The sequence below is a fragment of the Marmota marmota genome, unplaced genomic scaffold (genome assembly GCF_001458135.2).
Source record: "Marmota marmota marmota unplaced genomic scaffold, marMar, whole genome shotgun sequence".
Lineage (NCBI taxonomy): Eukaryota > Metazoa > Chordata > Mammalia > Rodentia > Sciuridae > Marmota > Marmota marmota.
Genome location: NW_026000164.1, coordinates 19,518,548 through 19,533,099, shown reverse-complemented (window position 1 = coordinate 19,533,099; position 14,552 = coordinate 19,518,548). Strand labels below are relative to the sequence as shown.

The following is a 14,552-nucleotide window of genomic DNA, read 5'->3' as shown; positions in this document are numbered from 1 at the left end:
CCTGCGGCCGCCACTCGGGCCAGCTTCCTCGCCCCCTGGGGACGTAGCCACGCCCTCCCTGGCCGCGCGGGGGCGGGGCCAGGCGCTGCCCCAGGGGCTTGTCCCGCCCACCCAGCTCGCGCCTCCGCAGCCCACGCCTGCGGCAGCTGCACTGTGATTTTATTTGGTCAGCGATTTCTGCAGACTCCTCCTATCCCTGGAGAACTAGGCGGGAGGCCTTAAGAGGTTTTTTTTCACTTAATGACTGTGGCATTTTTGATAATCCACTGTTGAGCCTTTCCGTTGCGGAAGGAGCTTTCCCCTGGCACGATTCTGGTGGGCTTCTCTTCTAGCAGCGATGAAAGTGTGAGTGGTTCCCAAAGCATCTGGGGAGTCAGCATTTCATTCACAGACTTCTTGGAAACTACGACAAAGCACAGGACACCTTGGTGAATGTGCATTTCCAAAAGTAGTAGAGGAATACTTACTGAGTGGCACGGAAGGTCCAGAAACCTGATCTTTACTCTTTATCAAGAGTAACTATCATTTCCAACCTTCTTTATAATTCTGGATCCTTACTCTTCATCAAAACCCAGTTTAAAGTATATTGCCAGTTTAGGATCTTCTTTGCCTGGTCCCACCCCTTTTAAATGATTTCCTCTGCAATTATATTGACACTTCAGTCACAGTTATTATCATGCACTCATTCATGTGCATAAAAGGCCTTTACTCAAAATGTATGTTCTATTGTCTGAGACTGTGACAAACTTTTGCTTCATTTGGCTTCAGTGATACCACTTTAGTCAGGCTCTTTTTCAATCTCCACCTGTTCTTTGCAAGTTTCTATCGTGGGATCTTCTTGCTCCTGCCTTTCCCCACTTTTGGACACTTTTTGCCTTGTAAATATCCCTTGAATCTGTACGCTTATTCCAAACTGCCCTCACCTTGGTTCAGGTCCTATGGTTGACCTCTTACCTTCCTTAATTAAACTTCACAGCTTCCCCCCAAACTGTTCTAAGTGTACTCTTTCCTGATTTGGATGCCTGATAAACAAGGGGCATTATAGGGGGGGGGAGGGTTGAGGAGATATTAGCTGTTCCTTTGCTTTAAGTGAAAATACTGGTTCAACTCTCCAGCAGATTCATTTTTGTATAGGAAATGCATCATGACAGACTTTATGTACAAAAGCAAACTAAGTATCCTTTGATTTTATTTATGTGTTTTTATTAGGAAAACTGAAAAGTCACCCTAAATCTAAAGAGAAGCTACATACTGAGATATTAAAGAGTTCTCTTTATAATGTAAATTGGGTGCTCTTGCAAAATTAGAGGAATTCTAATCTAGGTTAGATTCTAGAGAAATTCCCCCACATATGGATTTAAGCTGAACTGCCTCTATCCTACATATGGTATCATTTAAGATTTCACTTCGACTTGACTAAATGGACTATATTAACTATTATATTATCTGACTTATAAAGCTCAAACCATACTTTCCGGGTGAAGTCTCTCTCTTGAAAGAAAAGATACTTATACATCTGAAATATTCTGGGACTGAAAACAGATATAGTATTTAGGACTTTTTTTTTTTTTTTGGTAGTACTAGGGATGGAACTCAGGGGCTTAGGGGTGCTCTACTACTGAGCTACATTCCCCAGCCATTTTTACTTTTTAATTTTGAGACAGGTTCTTACTAAATTGCCCAGGCTGACCTTCCTGTGTCAGCCAGTGGAGTGACTAGGATTACAGGCACGTACCACCATGCTCACAGGACAAAAAATTTTAAATCCTTAGGCTGGGGTATAGCTCAGAAGTAGAGTGCTTGCCTAGCATGCACCAGTAGTCCCTGGGTTCAATCCCCATCAGCCAAAGGGTGGGGGAAGGATTTTGCTAAGTAAATAATGGAACAAATAATACATAAATATGTCAAAAACTATGAAAGTGGTAGATGATAGAGTTTGGAAAAAACTGCTAGTGCTTTCTTGAAATTTGAGGATTTAAACTTCTTTTAGTTCTCAGCTTCCTTGCTACAAGGGAAAACAATGTCTAGAACCACCATGACAGGTGCCAATCTGCCCATATCTCTTAATCCCTATAGGTTCTACCTCCAGCCCACATCTCAGTTCAGTAAACCACTGCATTGAGAGAAAAGAGCTTACCATTTTTCCTCATATCCCTTTCACAGACTGGAGCAAAATTGAGCTGAGGGTACATTTTTTTCTGTTTCTTCAAAGCAAACACTTTTGAATACTTTCCTTCACTTTTGAAGTCATTGTCAGTGGAAAACCTTAACAACGACAACAACAGAAGTTCATTTAGTAGACCCTAGGGCAAGGGGTTAATGGTACCAGTCACTTTAAAGTTGGCTACATCCTCAGAGATTCTGTGGGAGAAGAAGGGACAATGCCAAGAGACTGCCCATAGGGACAGAGAGGCAGTATTAGTCAGCTGCAAGGGACATTTATATTACTTAGCACCATAACCATTGGTGCCAAGTTAACTTGGAAGTAACTTCAAAATCTCTTTCTTCTCTGCAAACTAGATAAAGGTTGCTCCAGTAACTAATTTCAAATAGAACTTCTTTTGTCTTTTTGTTCTCATAGCACATTGCTCTAATTCTATAGTTCTTAACTTGTGCTAAGGGTCCATGTCTTTGGTTTCCTCAAAACACAGATTAGAATACAGCACTTTCCTTCACTCTTGAAGTCTTTGTCAGTAGAAAGCTTTAGTTATGCATTACTGTTTCTCTTCCATTAGCATGGAAATGAAGTTGAAGGTCATGTCGAGAAGCTATTAGACATGTTCCCCACAATCAAAATTTTGTGACAAGCATTCTTATTGCCCCCTTTTTCATACAACCTTATCCCAAGCCCCTTGGAGCCCCCTTTCAAGTTTGTTAAATTGTATAGAGAAGAGACAGTAACACAAATAAGGAAAAGATAGGAAAGAAATTAAGTAAAAAAAAGAGCCAGAATTTCACCTAAACCATTGTTCTCGCTTGGATGTAGGATCATCTAGCTGTTTCATAGGGAAGATTGGTTTTAGTCTGGATCTTAACTTTTTTTTCTGAGACATCAGGGGCAGGAAGAAGTTCTCACTGGGTTTTTGATTTTGATGAATTTCCTGTGGCAGAGGCAAGAAGAGAAAGTGAGGAAGTCGGCCCAGTCTCTTGGAACTTCAAGGTTGGACCAAGTTCCTGGACTAAGTTATGATTCCCCTAAAACTATGCAACCAAATATATCAAAGTGGGAAGTGGAAACTCAGAAGCCAGAACCATAGGAAGCAGTGCCCTGAGCCGGAAAATATGTATTCTTTCATTGCCAAATGATTTGTCCAAAGCTTGGTCAGTTTCCTAAGCAATTGATCAAACTTGCCTACTGGCCCTTGGAAGTGAATGGCAGAGGAAGTTGCCCAGTTTGGAGAAGGATTCTATTAGTGAATTTGTTAACAAGTTGAGAAATAGATCCCATATGGAACTCTACCTTCCTTTTTTGGAGATGATTATGTTATCCACATTACTTTCTCCATCTACAGGGATAGGGCCATGGAATGGGATGTTTTGTGAGGTAATAATTTCATCATTCTTAAAGGTCATAGAATTGAGGATTTTCAGTCTTAAAAGTTATCCTGTATGACTGTTCATCTGATACTTTTATCCCCTCAATTTCATTATCAAGTGATCAGTCTTCCTATGCTTCAAAACAAAACATAAAATAATTTCATCTTTGATCAGCTATCTCCCTATAACTTTTACCCAGTAATCCAATCAGAGCAAATCTAATGCCTCTTTCACAGACAAATTTTTGAAGAAATCTGTCATGTTCCTCCTAAGCCCTATTTCTTCCAGGCTGAACATTGCCAATATCTTGAAGTTTTCCTCATATGACATGGTTTTGTTTCCCTTATTCTCCTGATTTATCTCATTTGAGAAAGTTACAATTTATATTTTCCCCCAACATGTGGCAATCTGAAATAAAAACTATATTCTCACCTTAGGGATTGCATGACACCAACCCCATTTAAAGTGTCTACTAAAAAATCATTATCACTTCTGATAACCTTCCCTAACTACACTATCTAAAGTTGTCATTCACAGTCCATCCATTTATCTTGCTTTGGCATGGTGTCTATCATGTTATGTATTTTCTGTATGATGTTTAACTTCCTTATGGTCTGTCTACCTCGCTAGAATTAAACTTCATTGAAACAAAGACTGGTTAGTCACATATATACATATACATATATATATTTGGGGGGACCAGATATTGAATTTAGGGGCACTCAACCACTGAGCCACATACCCAAACCTATTTTGTATTTTATTTAGAGACAGGGTCTCACTGAGTTGTTTAGTGCATCACCATTGCTGAGGCTGGCTTTGAACTTGTGATCTTCCTGACTCAGCCTCCTGAGCCACTGGGATTGCAGGCATGTGCCACTATGCCCAGCTAGTCATAATATATTGCTACTACCTCTAATGGTGCTTGGCACATAATAGGTTCTCAACAAATATTGTTTGAATGAATGAAAGAATGAATGAATGACCAACCTATTCATTGTCATGTCAAGCTTTTTCTTTCAGAATGTTAAGTCCTTTAAAGCTGCTGCTGAACCATGATTTCTTAATTCTGAACTCATTGTCTTTCATTGGTTTTAGTTTTATTAAAATCTATTCAAGTTACCTCAACTAATAGGTGTTTTAGTGAAAGAGCAAATGTGTCTAGGAAGTAAAGACATAGCCAATGACTCAGCCATTAAAAAGAGCAGAAACCTTAGTAGAACAGTATTTCATGGCCAAAAAAAAAAAAAAAACTAAAAAGATATTTGGAGTCCAAAATGGCACTATAAAAGATCCACCATTTTGACTCTCGCATATCACTAACATGTCCCTCCTACTTTCTCCCTGCTTCCTTCTTCTCTACCTTGTTCATTCCTCTCTCTTTCCCCTACCTTCTCCTTCTGTATTTCTATTTTCCTATAAATTCAACCTGAAAGACCCCCCTCCCCAACCCAGCTGCTTATAGCTTTAGCTTAGTAGTGCCAGATAAAACAAGGCTTGAAAAATAGTTTGTCAAAGGAGGTCAGAGGGGCAACAGAGTCAGCAAGTTCAGCGGTTGGGCTTGCTCAAGGTCGTTACAAAAACAGGATGTGCAGAGGCAGACATCTGGTCAGAGAGGGAACGGAAGGGAACAGAAACTAGTCAAGTCAACAACTTTATCTGATTTCCGAGAACAGAAGGAACTATAACCCCCACCTCATTTAAATCCTCCAATAGGGATCCTGTAACTATGCATCTCGCTTCTGTATCCACGCTTCTGCTTGTAAGCTCTATATAAACCCCTCAGGATAAGCCAAGGGCGCGCGAGTCTCATAGAGCTTGTCGCCCCGGGTACCTGTGCACTCGAATAAACCTCTTGCTGTTTGCATCCGAACTTAGTGGTCTCGCTGGTCCTTTGGGTACGGGTCTCTTCAGACGGAAGGCACTCTTGGAGGGTCTTTCATTTGGGGGCTCGTCCGGGATCAAAGACCCCCACCCAGGGACCACCGACCCGCCATCGGGAGGTAAGCTGGCCAGCCTATGATTTCACTGTTATCTGTCTGTCTGTCTATCGCGCTGCGAATCTGAGTTTTCTGTGATTCAGCTGAGTCAATCTGAATCTGGCAGGAGGCTGAAGGAGCTGACGAGCTCGGACTTCGCTCCTGCAGCCCTGGAAGACGTTCCACGGGCGTCCGGAGTCCGATTTTCAAGGACTCATCTGTTAGGATCCACGACCAGAGTCGGACTCTTTGGGGCTCCACCCCTGTCCGAGGGGTACGTGGTCTTTCTGGGAGACGGGGGATCCGGACCCCCAACTAAGTCTCCATCTGAACTTTTGCTTTCGGTTTTGCGCCGAAGCCGCGCCGCGCGTCTCTTTTGTGTTTGTGTCGGTCTGTTATTCGTCGGTTTTGTCCTTAGCGTTGCTTGGTACCAAACTATGGGGCAGTCTATAACAACCCCCTTAAGTCTTACTTTACAGCATTGGAAAGATGTCCAGAACACGGCGAACAACCAATCCGTGGACATCCATAAAAAGAGATGGATCACTTTTTGTTCTTCCGAATGGCCAGCGCTCTATGAGGGCTGGCCCAAAGACGGAACCTTTAACCTAGATATTATTTTACAGGTGAAAGCAAAAGTGATGAACCCAGGACCTCACGGTCATCCTGATCAGGTCCCGTATATCATAACCTGGGAAGCCCTGGCTAAAGATCCTCTTCCATGGGTCAAACCTTTTGTTTCCCCAAAATCATCCCCTTTGCCTCTCTCACTCCCCACTGCTCCTCCGCCCCCATCGGTTCCAGCACTTCCGCCTCCCCTCACCCCCATTCCAACCCCTCCCCGATCCTCCCTCTACCCAACCCTCACTAAGACTTTACAGGAAACCAAGAAAAATGAACAGCCACCAAAAATGCCCCCAGTCTTGCCACCGGGGGAAGAACTACTGATGGATCTTCTCGCAGAGGACCCTCCTCCATACCAAGGCCCTATATCAGCCTCCGGGCCAACTTCACAGCGGGAAACTGACCCTCCAGCCCCCTTGACAGAACCCGCATCCTCTCCGGTCGCCGGACGGCTGAGAGGACGCCGAGAACAACCAGACTCTACCTCCCAAGCATTCCCCCTCCGTGCGGGGCTGAATGGCCAACTACAGTATTGGCCCTTTTCTGCCTCTGATCTATATAACTGGAAAAACAATAACCCTCCTTTCTCTAGAGACCCCTCTATCTTAACCTCTCTCATTGAGTCTATCCTAGTTACTCACCAGCCCACTTGGGATGACTGTCAACAGCTTCTCCAGACATTGTTGACTACCGAGGAAAAACAGCGGGTTATCCTAGAAGCCCGCAAGAATGTTCCAGGAGAGAATGGCCGCCCCACCCAGTTGCCTAATGAGATTGATGCTGCATTTCCCCTCGAGCGTCCCAACTGGGATCATACCACGGCTGAAGGTAGGAATCACCTACGTCTCTATCGCCAGTTGCTTGTAGCGGGTCTCCATGGGGCCGCAAGACGCCCAACAAATTTGGCCCAGGTGAAACAGGTGATACAGAAATTCGAGGAAACTCCTTCTGCCTTTCTGGAACGACTTAAGGAGGCTTACCGTATGTACACTCCTTATGATCCTGAAGATCCAGGACAGGCTACTAATCTGGCCATGTCCTTTATCTGGCAGTCGGCTCCAGATATCAGAAGAAAATTAGAAAGGTTAGACAATTTAAGGGAAAGCTCGGTGCAAGACTTACTCAAGGAAGCTGAACGCATCTATAATAGGAGAGAAACAGCTGAGGAAAAGGAAGAGAGATTGAGAAGGGAAGCCGAGGAAAGGGAAAATATCAGGGATCGCAAAAGAAACAAAGAGATTAGCAAATTACTGGCCACAGTAGTGTCAAGTCAGAGACAGGATAAACCGCAATCAGGAGACATCAAAGAATGGAATCCCCGGGGCACCAAAGTAGATAAAGATCAATGTGCCTATTGTAAGGAAAAAGGTCACTGGGTAAAAGATTGCCCAAAGCGACCTAAAGGACCCCGAAAGCTTAGGCCCCAGACTTCCTTACTAACCCTAGAAGATTAGGACGGTCAGGGCCGGGAGCCCCCCCCTGAGCCCAGGATAACCCTTGATGTTGGGGGGCGACCTGTCACCTTCCTGGTGGACACCGGAGCTCAACATTCTGTGCTAACTCATCCTGTGGGACCATTGAGCGACCGATCGGCATGGGTCCAAGGAGCCACAGGAGCCAAAAGATATCATTGGACAACGGACCGGAAGGTACAACTGGCAACCGGTAAGGTGACACATTCTTTCCTTCATGTACCAGACTGCCCATATCCACTGCTAGGTAGGGACCTCCTTACTAAACTGAGAGCTCAGATACACTTCCAGGACACAGGGGCCCATATCACTGGGCCTCAGGGAAGACCGCTACATGTCCTGACCCTCAATTTAGAAGATGAATATAGACTCTTTGAACTAGAAAAACCACAGGGAACCCACAAGAAGGACACCTTGTCTTGGCTACAAAAGTTCCCACTTACTTGGGCTGAAACTGGAGGAACAGGATTAGCAGTCCGGCAGCCACCATTGATGATAACCCTAAAGGCCACTGCTACTCCTGTATCCATTAAGCAGTACCCTATGTCACAAGAGGCCCACCAAGGCATCCGGCCTCACATAGAAAGGCTAATAGACCAAGGGATCCTGGTACCATGCAGATCCCCATGGAATACTCCCCTCCTCCCTGTCAAAAAGCCTGGTACAGGGGATTATCGACCGGTCCAGGACTTGCGGGAGGTCAACAAGCGGGTTGAGGATATTCACCCTACGGTCCCCAACCCATACAACCTGCTAAGTGGACTGCCACCATCACACACCTGGTATACAGTGATAGATCTCAAAGATGCTTTCTTCTGCCTGAGATTACACCCTGACAGCCAGCCCATCTTTGCTTTCGAATGGAAAGATCCAGAAAAGGGAATGTCCGGCCAACTGACCTGGACCCGATTACCACAGGGCTTTAAAAATAGCCCCACCCTTTTTGACGAAGCTCTCCACCGGGACTTAGCTGCCTTCAGGATTCAACATCCAACACTGATATTATTGCAATATGTAGATGACATATTGCTGGCAGCCAGGTCCGAGGAAAGCTGTAGAGAGGGAACTGCTGCTCTTCTGCAGACCCTGGGGACTCTAGGGTATCGTGCCTCTGCCAAGAAGGCCCAAATCTGTCAGCGACAGGTAACTTATCTGGGGTACCAAATTAGAGGGGGCCAAAGATGGCTAACTGAGGCCCGTAAGCAGACTATAACAAGTATCCCAGTCCCCAGGAACTCCCGCCAGTTGCGCGAATTTCTGGGGACCGCAGGGTTCTGCCGCCTTTGGATTCCAGGATTCGCTGAGATGGCCGCACCTCTATATCCTCTCACTAAACCGGGGACTCTTTATGATTGGCAAGAAAAACATGAAAATGCTTTCAAATCAATAAAAAAAGCCCTATTAGAATCCCCGGCCCTCAGCCTTCCAGATCTGACCAAACCCTTTGAACTGTTTACAGACGAAAAACAGGGCTATGCAAAAGGGGTACTAGTACAAAAACTGGGACCTTGGCGGCGTCCTGTGGCCTATTTATCTAAGAAGCTCGACCCTGTTGCCTCAGGATGGCCACCTTGTCTGCGCATGGTGGCAGCCATAGCGGTTCTCACTAAAGATGCTAACAAACTGACTCTGGGACAACCACTGACCATTCTAGCACCTCATGCGGTGGAAACCTTAATCAAACAGCCACCCGACCGTTGGTTATCCAATGCGCGGATGACCCATTATCAAGCCATGCTCCTGGACACTGATAGAATACATTTTGGGCCTATTGTCACTCTCAACCCTGCAACCTTGCTCCCACTCCCAGGATCACCAGATCAACATGACTGTCTCCAGATCCTTGCAGAGGTACATGGGACCCGACCAGACCTCACGGACCTGCCTCTTCCAGACGCAGACTTCACCTGGTATACCGATGGCAGCAGCTTCATGAAGGACGGAGAGCGAAAAGCAGGTGCAGCGGTGACCACCGAAACGGAGGTAATTTGGGCAGAGGCCCTACCCCCAGGAACATCCGCACAGAAGGCAGAACTCCTCGCACTGACGAAAGCCTTACAAATGGCCAAAGGTAAGAAGCTCAACGTTTACACGGATAGCCGGTACGCTTTTGCGACTGCCCACATACATGGGGAAATTTACCGGCGACGTGGGCTTCTAACCTCAGAGGGCAAAACCATTAAAAACAGGACTGAGATTCTAGCATTACTTAAGGCCCTGTTTTTGCCAAAGAGACTCAGCATTATTCATTGTCCGGGGCACCAAAAAGGGGAAAGTCCAGAAGCCAGAGGAAATCGTATGGCTGATAAAGCAGCGAAGGATATTGCCACCGAGGTACCCCCCAGAGTCCCTCAAGACCCAAGGGAAACCGAAACCTCCGCCTGCCTTTTTCATTATGCCAGAGAGGACACAGAGTTACTAAAGAAAATGGGGGCCTCTTATGACCCCACTAAAAATCATTGGATTTATCAAGAAAAACCTGTGCTGCCGGCCCAACAGACTCTTGAACTGGTAACCTTCCTACATAGATTAACCCATTTGAGTCCCCACAAAATGAAAATCCTGCTGGACAGAGAACAGAAGGCTTACCATCTACTCGGGAGAGATAAATTCTTACAGCAGGTAATGAACTCTTGCCTCGCGTGCGCCCAGGTAAATGCGGGAAAAACCAGGTCTAACCTGGGGACCCGAATACGAGGGCATCGACCTGGGATGCACTGGGAAATCGACTTCACTGAAATAAAGCCTGGACTATATGGGTACAAATACTTGTTAGTGTTGGTGGACACCTTTTCTGGCTGGGTAGAAGCCTTCCCCACACGACATGAGACTGCAAAAGTTGTGACAAAGAAACTGTTAGAAGAAATCTTTCCCAGGTATGGTATGCCTCAAATACTGGGGTCAGATAACGGACCAGCTTTTGTCTCCCAGGTAAGTCAGCAGGTGGCCAAATTGTTGGGGATAAATTGGAAATTACATTGTGCTTACCGACCCCAAAGTTCAGGACAGGTAGAACGAATGAATAGAACTATTAAGGAGACTTTATCCAAATTAACGCTTGCAGCTGGCACTAGAGACTGGGTGCTCCTACTGCCCTTAGCCATCTATCGGGCCAGAAATACTCCGGGCCCATCTGGCCTAACTCCATTTGAAATACTATATGGAGCTCCACCCCCAATTACCAGCTTTTACAGTCCCTGCATTGCCAACCATGTTAATAACCCCTCTCTAAAAGCTCATTTACAGGCACTTCAGATTGTCCAGAATGAAGTCTGGAAACCATTGGCAGCTGCATACCAGGACCAACTAAAGACACCTGTGATACCTCATCCCTTTCAGATAGGAGACTCAGTGTGGGTACGCAGACATCAGACAAAGAACTTGGAACCCCGATGGAAAGGCCCATACACCGTGCTCCTGACCACCCCAACGGCGCTAAAGGTCGACGGGATCTCATCTTGGGTCCACGCCTCGCACGTCAAAGCCGCCAACCCTGCTGGAGAAAACCAACAGTCCACCCCAGGAGGCAAACCGGTGACAGCCGAGGCAGACACCCCATCATGGAAGGTCCAACGCACCCCAAACCCTTTAAAGATAAGACTCATGCGGGGGGAAACAGCATCTTAATGCTATGGGTGCTGATGGGATTTCTTAGGATGGTCACAGGGCAGGGTAGCCCGCATCATGTTTACAATGTAACTTGGGTAATTAATAACCTTATGTCAGGAAAAATAGCTAACATCACTTCCATGATGGGAACCATATCAGATGCTTTCCCTACATTATACTTTGACTTGTGTGACCTAGTAGGAGATACCTGGGACCCTTCTGATCAGGAGCCTTTCCCAGGTTATGGTTGTCACAACCCCGGGGGACGCATAGGGACCCAAAGTAAACAGTTCTATGTTTGTCCATCACACAAACGAAAGAAAAATTGTGGGGGACCCGCAGATGGTTTTTGTGCCAAATGGGGTTGTGAGACCACTGGGAATGTCTATTGGAGCCCCTCATCCAATTGGGACTACATCACCCTCCGACGTGGTAAGACTCCTCATGGGTCTGCTTGCTATGATTCCAGCAAAGGCAGCCGCAAGGGCTCCACCCCCGGAGGTAAATGCAATCCTCTAGTTCTAACTTTTACACCAGCAGGAAAACGGGCCACCTGGGATGGATCTCAAGCTTGGGGGTTACGGTTATACCGGACTGGGCATGACCCTATCACCATGTTCTCCCTGACTCGGCATATACTAACAGTAGAGCCCCGACTCCCTCTGGGACCCAACCCCGTTTTGCCAGACCAGAAGGCCCCATTACTGAAGTTAAGAGAACCCTTTCCAGAAAAAGGTCCCCGGCCCCAAACTAATGGTCACAACCTGACCTCCCCACTTCCCCCGGATACTTCTAACTTTACTCCTAGCCTCACCCGAGCCGCACAGGGAATCTCAACTAAGATGGACCAAGCTCCAAGACCAGGTACTGGAGACCGGCTACTAGGCCTAATCCAAGGGGCATTCACAGCCCTCAATCATTCAGACCCAAACAAGACCCAAGAATGCTGGTTATGCTTGCTCTCGCGGCCTCCCTATTACGAAGGGGTCGCTATACAGGATAACTATACTAGCCATACCACTCCTCCTTGGAGATGCACCTCCCTTCCCCAGCATCGATTGACCTTGTCAGAGGTATCCGGGCAGGGTGTCTGCATAGGAAAAGTTCCCCGTACCCACCAGAGACTATGCAACAAGACCATATCAATTGAAGCAAATACAGAAACTCAATATCTGGCAGGTCCTAATGGAACCTATTGGGCCTGCAGCACAGGGCTAACCCCATGTATCTCAACAGGTGTCCTCAATACAAGCATTGACTTTTGTGTACTAATAGAATTGTGGCCCACCATAATTTACCACCCCCCTGAATATTTCTATAGTCATAGTCAGTCCAAAGATGTAACTAGATCCCGCCGGGAACCAATATCTCTAACACTGGCCCTACTCCTGGGAGGACTCACTGTAGGTGGAATAACAGCGGGAATAGGAACAGGGGTCTCTGCTTTACAACAAACCTCTCATTTTAAACAGCTCCAACAAGCAATGCACATGGATATCCAGGCATTAGAAGAGTCGGTCACAGCTCTCGAAAAATCCCTAACTTCCCTGTCAGAGGTAGTATTACAAAATAGAAGAGGCCTAGATATCATTTTCCTTCAACAAGGGGGTCTCTGTGCCGCTCTTAAGGAGGAATGCTGCTTTTATGCGGATCACACAGGGGTGGTTAGGGACAGTATGGCCAAGCTCAGGGAAAGACTCAAACAGAGACAGCAGTTATTCGAATCCCAACAAGGATGGTTCGAAAGCTGGTACAACAAATCCCCCTGGCTCAGTACATTAGTATCCACTATTATGGGCCCACTCATTATTCTCCTTCTAATTTTAGTACTTGGACCTTGTATCCTTAACCGACTGGTCCAGTTCATCAAGGACAGACTAACTGTCATTCAAGCCATGGTTCTAACCCAACAGTATCACCAGCTGGGACAAATTGACCCAGATACAATTGAACTCATGAATGGAAGATTCCATTCGTAGGACCAAAAGAAAATGGGGGAATGAAAGACCCCCCTCCCCAACCCAGCTGCTTATAGCTTTAGCTTAGTAGTGCCAGATAAAACAAGGCTTGAAAAATAGTTTGTCAAAGGAGGTCAGAGGGGCAACAGAGTCAGCAAGTTCAGCGGTTGGGCTTGCTCAAGGTCGTTACAAAAACAGGATGTGCAGAGGCAGACATCTGGTCAGAGAGGGAACGGAAGGGAACAGAAACTAGTCAAGTCAACAACTTTATCTGATTTCCGAGAACAGAAGGAACTATAACCCCCACCTCATTTAAATCCTCCAATAGGGATCCTGTAACTATGCATCTCGCTTCTGTATCCACGCTTCTGCTTGTAAGCTCTATATAAACCCCTCAGGATAAGCCAAGGGCGCGCGAGTCTCATAGAGCTTGTCGCCCCGGGTACCTGTGCACTCGAATAAACCTCTTGCTGTTTGCATCCGAACTTAGTGGTCTCGCTGGTCCTTTGGGTACGGGTCTCTTCAGACGGAAGGCACTCTTGGAGGGTCTTTCAAACCCACCCATACCCTACTTTCATGGCCCCTGCAGTACCCCTCTTCCTCATGTTTTGGTTCATGGCTTTACTCTGTGAGTCCTTTCTGCTTTCATTCTTACTGCTTTCCCAATTCAGGTGCCTGGAAGCAAGAATCTGAGTCGCTCAGGAATGTCAGTTATTACTAAGCTGGTTGACTTCTGTTTTGTTTGGGTTCATTTTGGTTTGGGGGTACCAATCCATACCACAGATCACTAACCAGACTATGAATTATGCTTCACTGGGTCCAGTATCCTTCTCTGGTCCATGCTAGAAGTAGAAATAGGTCAAATTGTACAAAACAGAATAGGGGATATTCCCTTTTTCAGGAGACTGTGCGAAGAGCCATTTCACTTAAAAGGGACTGTAACAGTCATCACTGTGATAGACACACTAGTATCATTCTACAGTTTGCCTACTGAAACCCACACTCTTCTTCTACAGGACCTGGGCAAAGTAAAAGAATGCTTTTCATGTATACAATACTAAATTCACAAAAGATTGTCTTTCCCAGTCAGGGAATGAGAAGATGCAGCACGAATATTAAAGAGCCATTGTAGATATTGCAAAATCAGTCTTTAACAATCAGAGCCTAACTTTGTCTATTAATTCAATTTAGTCAGTTCCACAATTTGCTCATGAATATGATCAGGTTCTGCACCTGACCAGCTGTTGGAAGAAAGCTCTTCCTGCACCAGGTTACATGTTAGCCTTGTATTTCCTTCTCTGTGTTGAGCAGGGTAATCCTAGCCTGGCATTTATTTCTCTCTCAGTGCACATTATACCCATTAACAGGAGAAA

The 14,552-nt window shown here is 46.0% G+C and overlaps 2 protein-coding genes and 1 long non-coding RNA gene across 4 annotated transcripts in view; 2 read left to right on the top strand and 1 right to left on the bottom strand.

Annotated features, from left to right (window-relative positions):
• LOC125611647 overlaps positions 1-668 on the bottom strand; it is a 16,067-nt gene extending 15,399 nt beyond the window's left edge. The window contains exon 1 of the long non-coding RNA XR_007341885.1: positions 656-668. This is a non-coding gene — a long non-coding RNA (uncharacterized LOC125611647). The remainder of the gene's footprint in view (positions 1-655) is intronic.
• Positions 669-4,692: 4,024 nt separating this feature from the next.
• Positions 4,693-10,922, top strand: LOC125611594. Its single transcript, XM_048786649.1, is given in 4 exon segments — positions 4,693-4,761; positions 5,416-5,540; positions 5,644-10,858; positions 10,902-10,922. Coding segments are annotated over 4 exon segments (5,430 nt in total).
• On the top strand, positions 5,059-13,619 carry LOC125611646 (MLV-related proviral Env polyprotein-like). Of its 2 annotated transcripts, none has more exons than XM_048786926.1 (2): positions 5,059-5,540; positions 10,848-13,619. In XM_048786926.1, exon 2 carries the CDS (start codon positions 11,005-11,007, stop codon positions 13,198-13,200), a length of 2,196 nt encoding a protein of 731 aa, XP_048642883.1. In that variant the 5' UTR covers positions 5,059-5,540; positions 10,848-11,004; the 3' UTR covers positions 13,201-13,619. The 2 variants fall into 2 exon arrangements, with proteins under 2 accessions (XP_048642883.1, XP_048642884.1); XM_048786927.1 differs by lacking the exon at positions 5,059-5,540 and adding an exon at positions 6,832-6,968 and having other exon boundaries at positions 10,859-13,619.
• Positions 13,620-14,552: the final 933 nt, after the last annotated feature.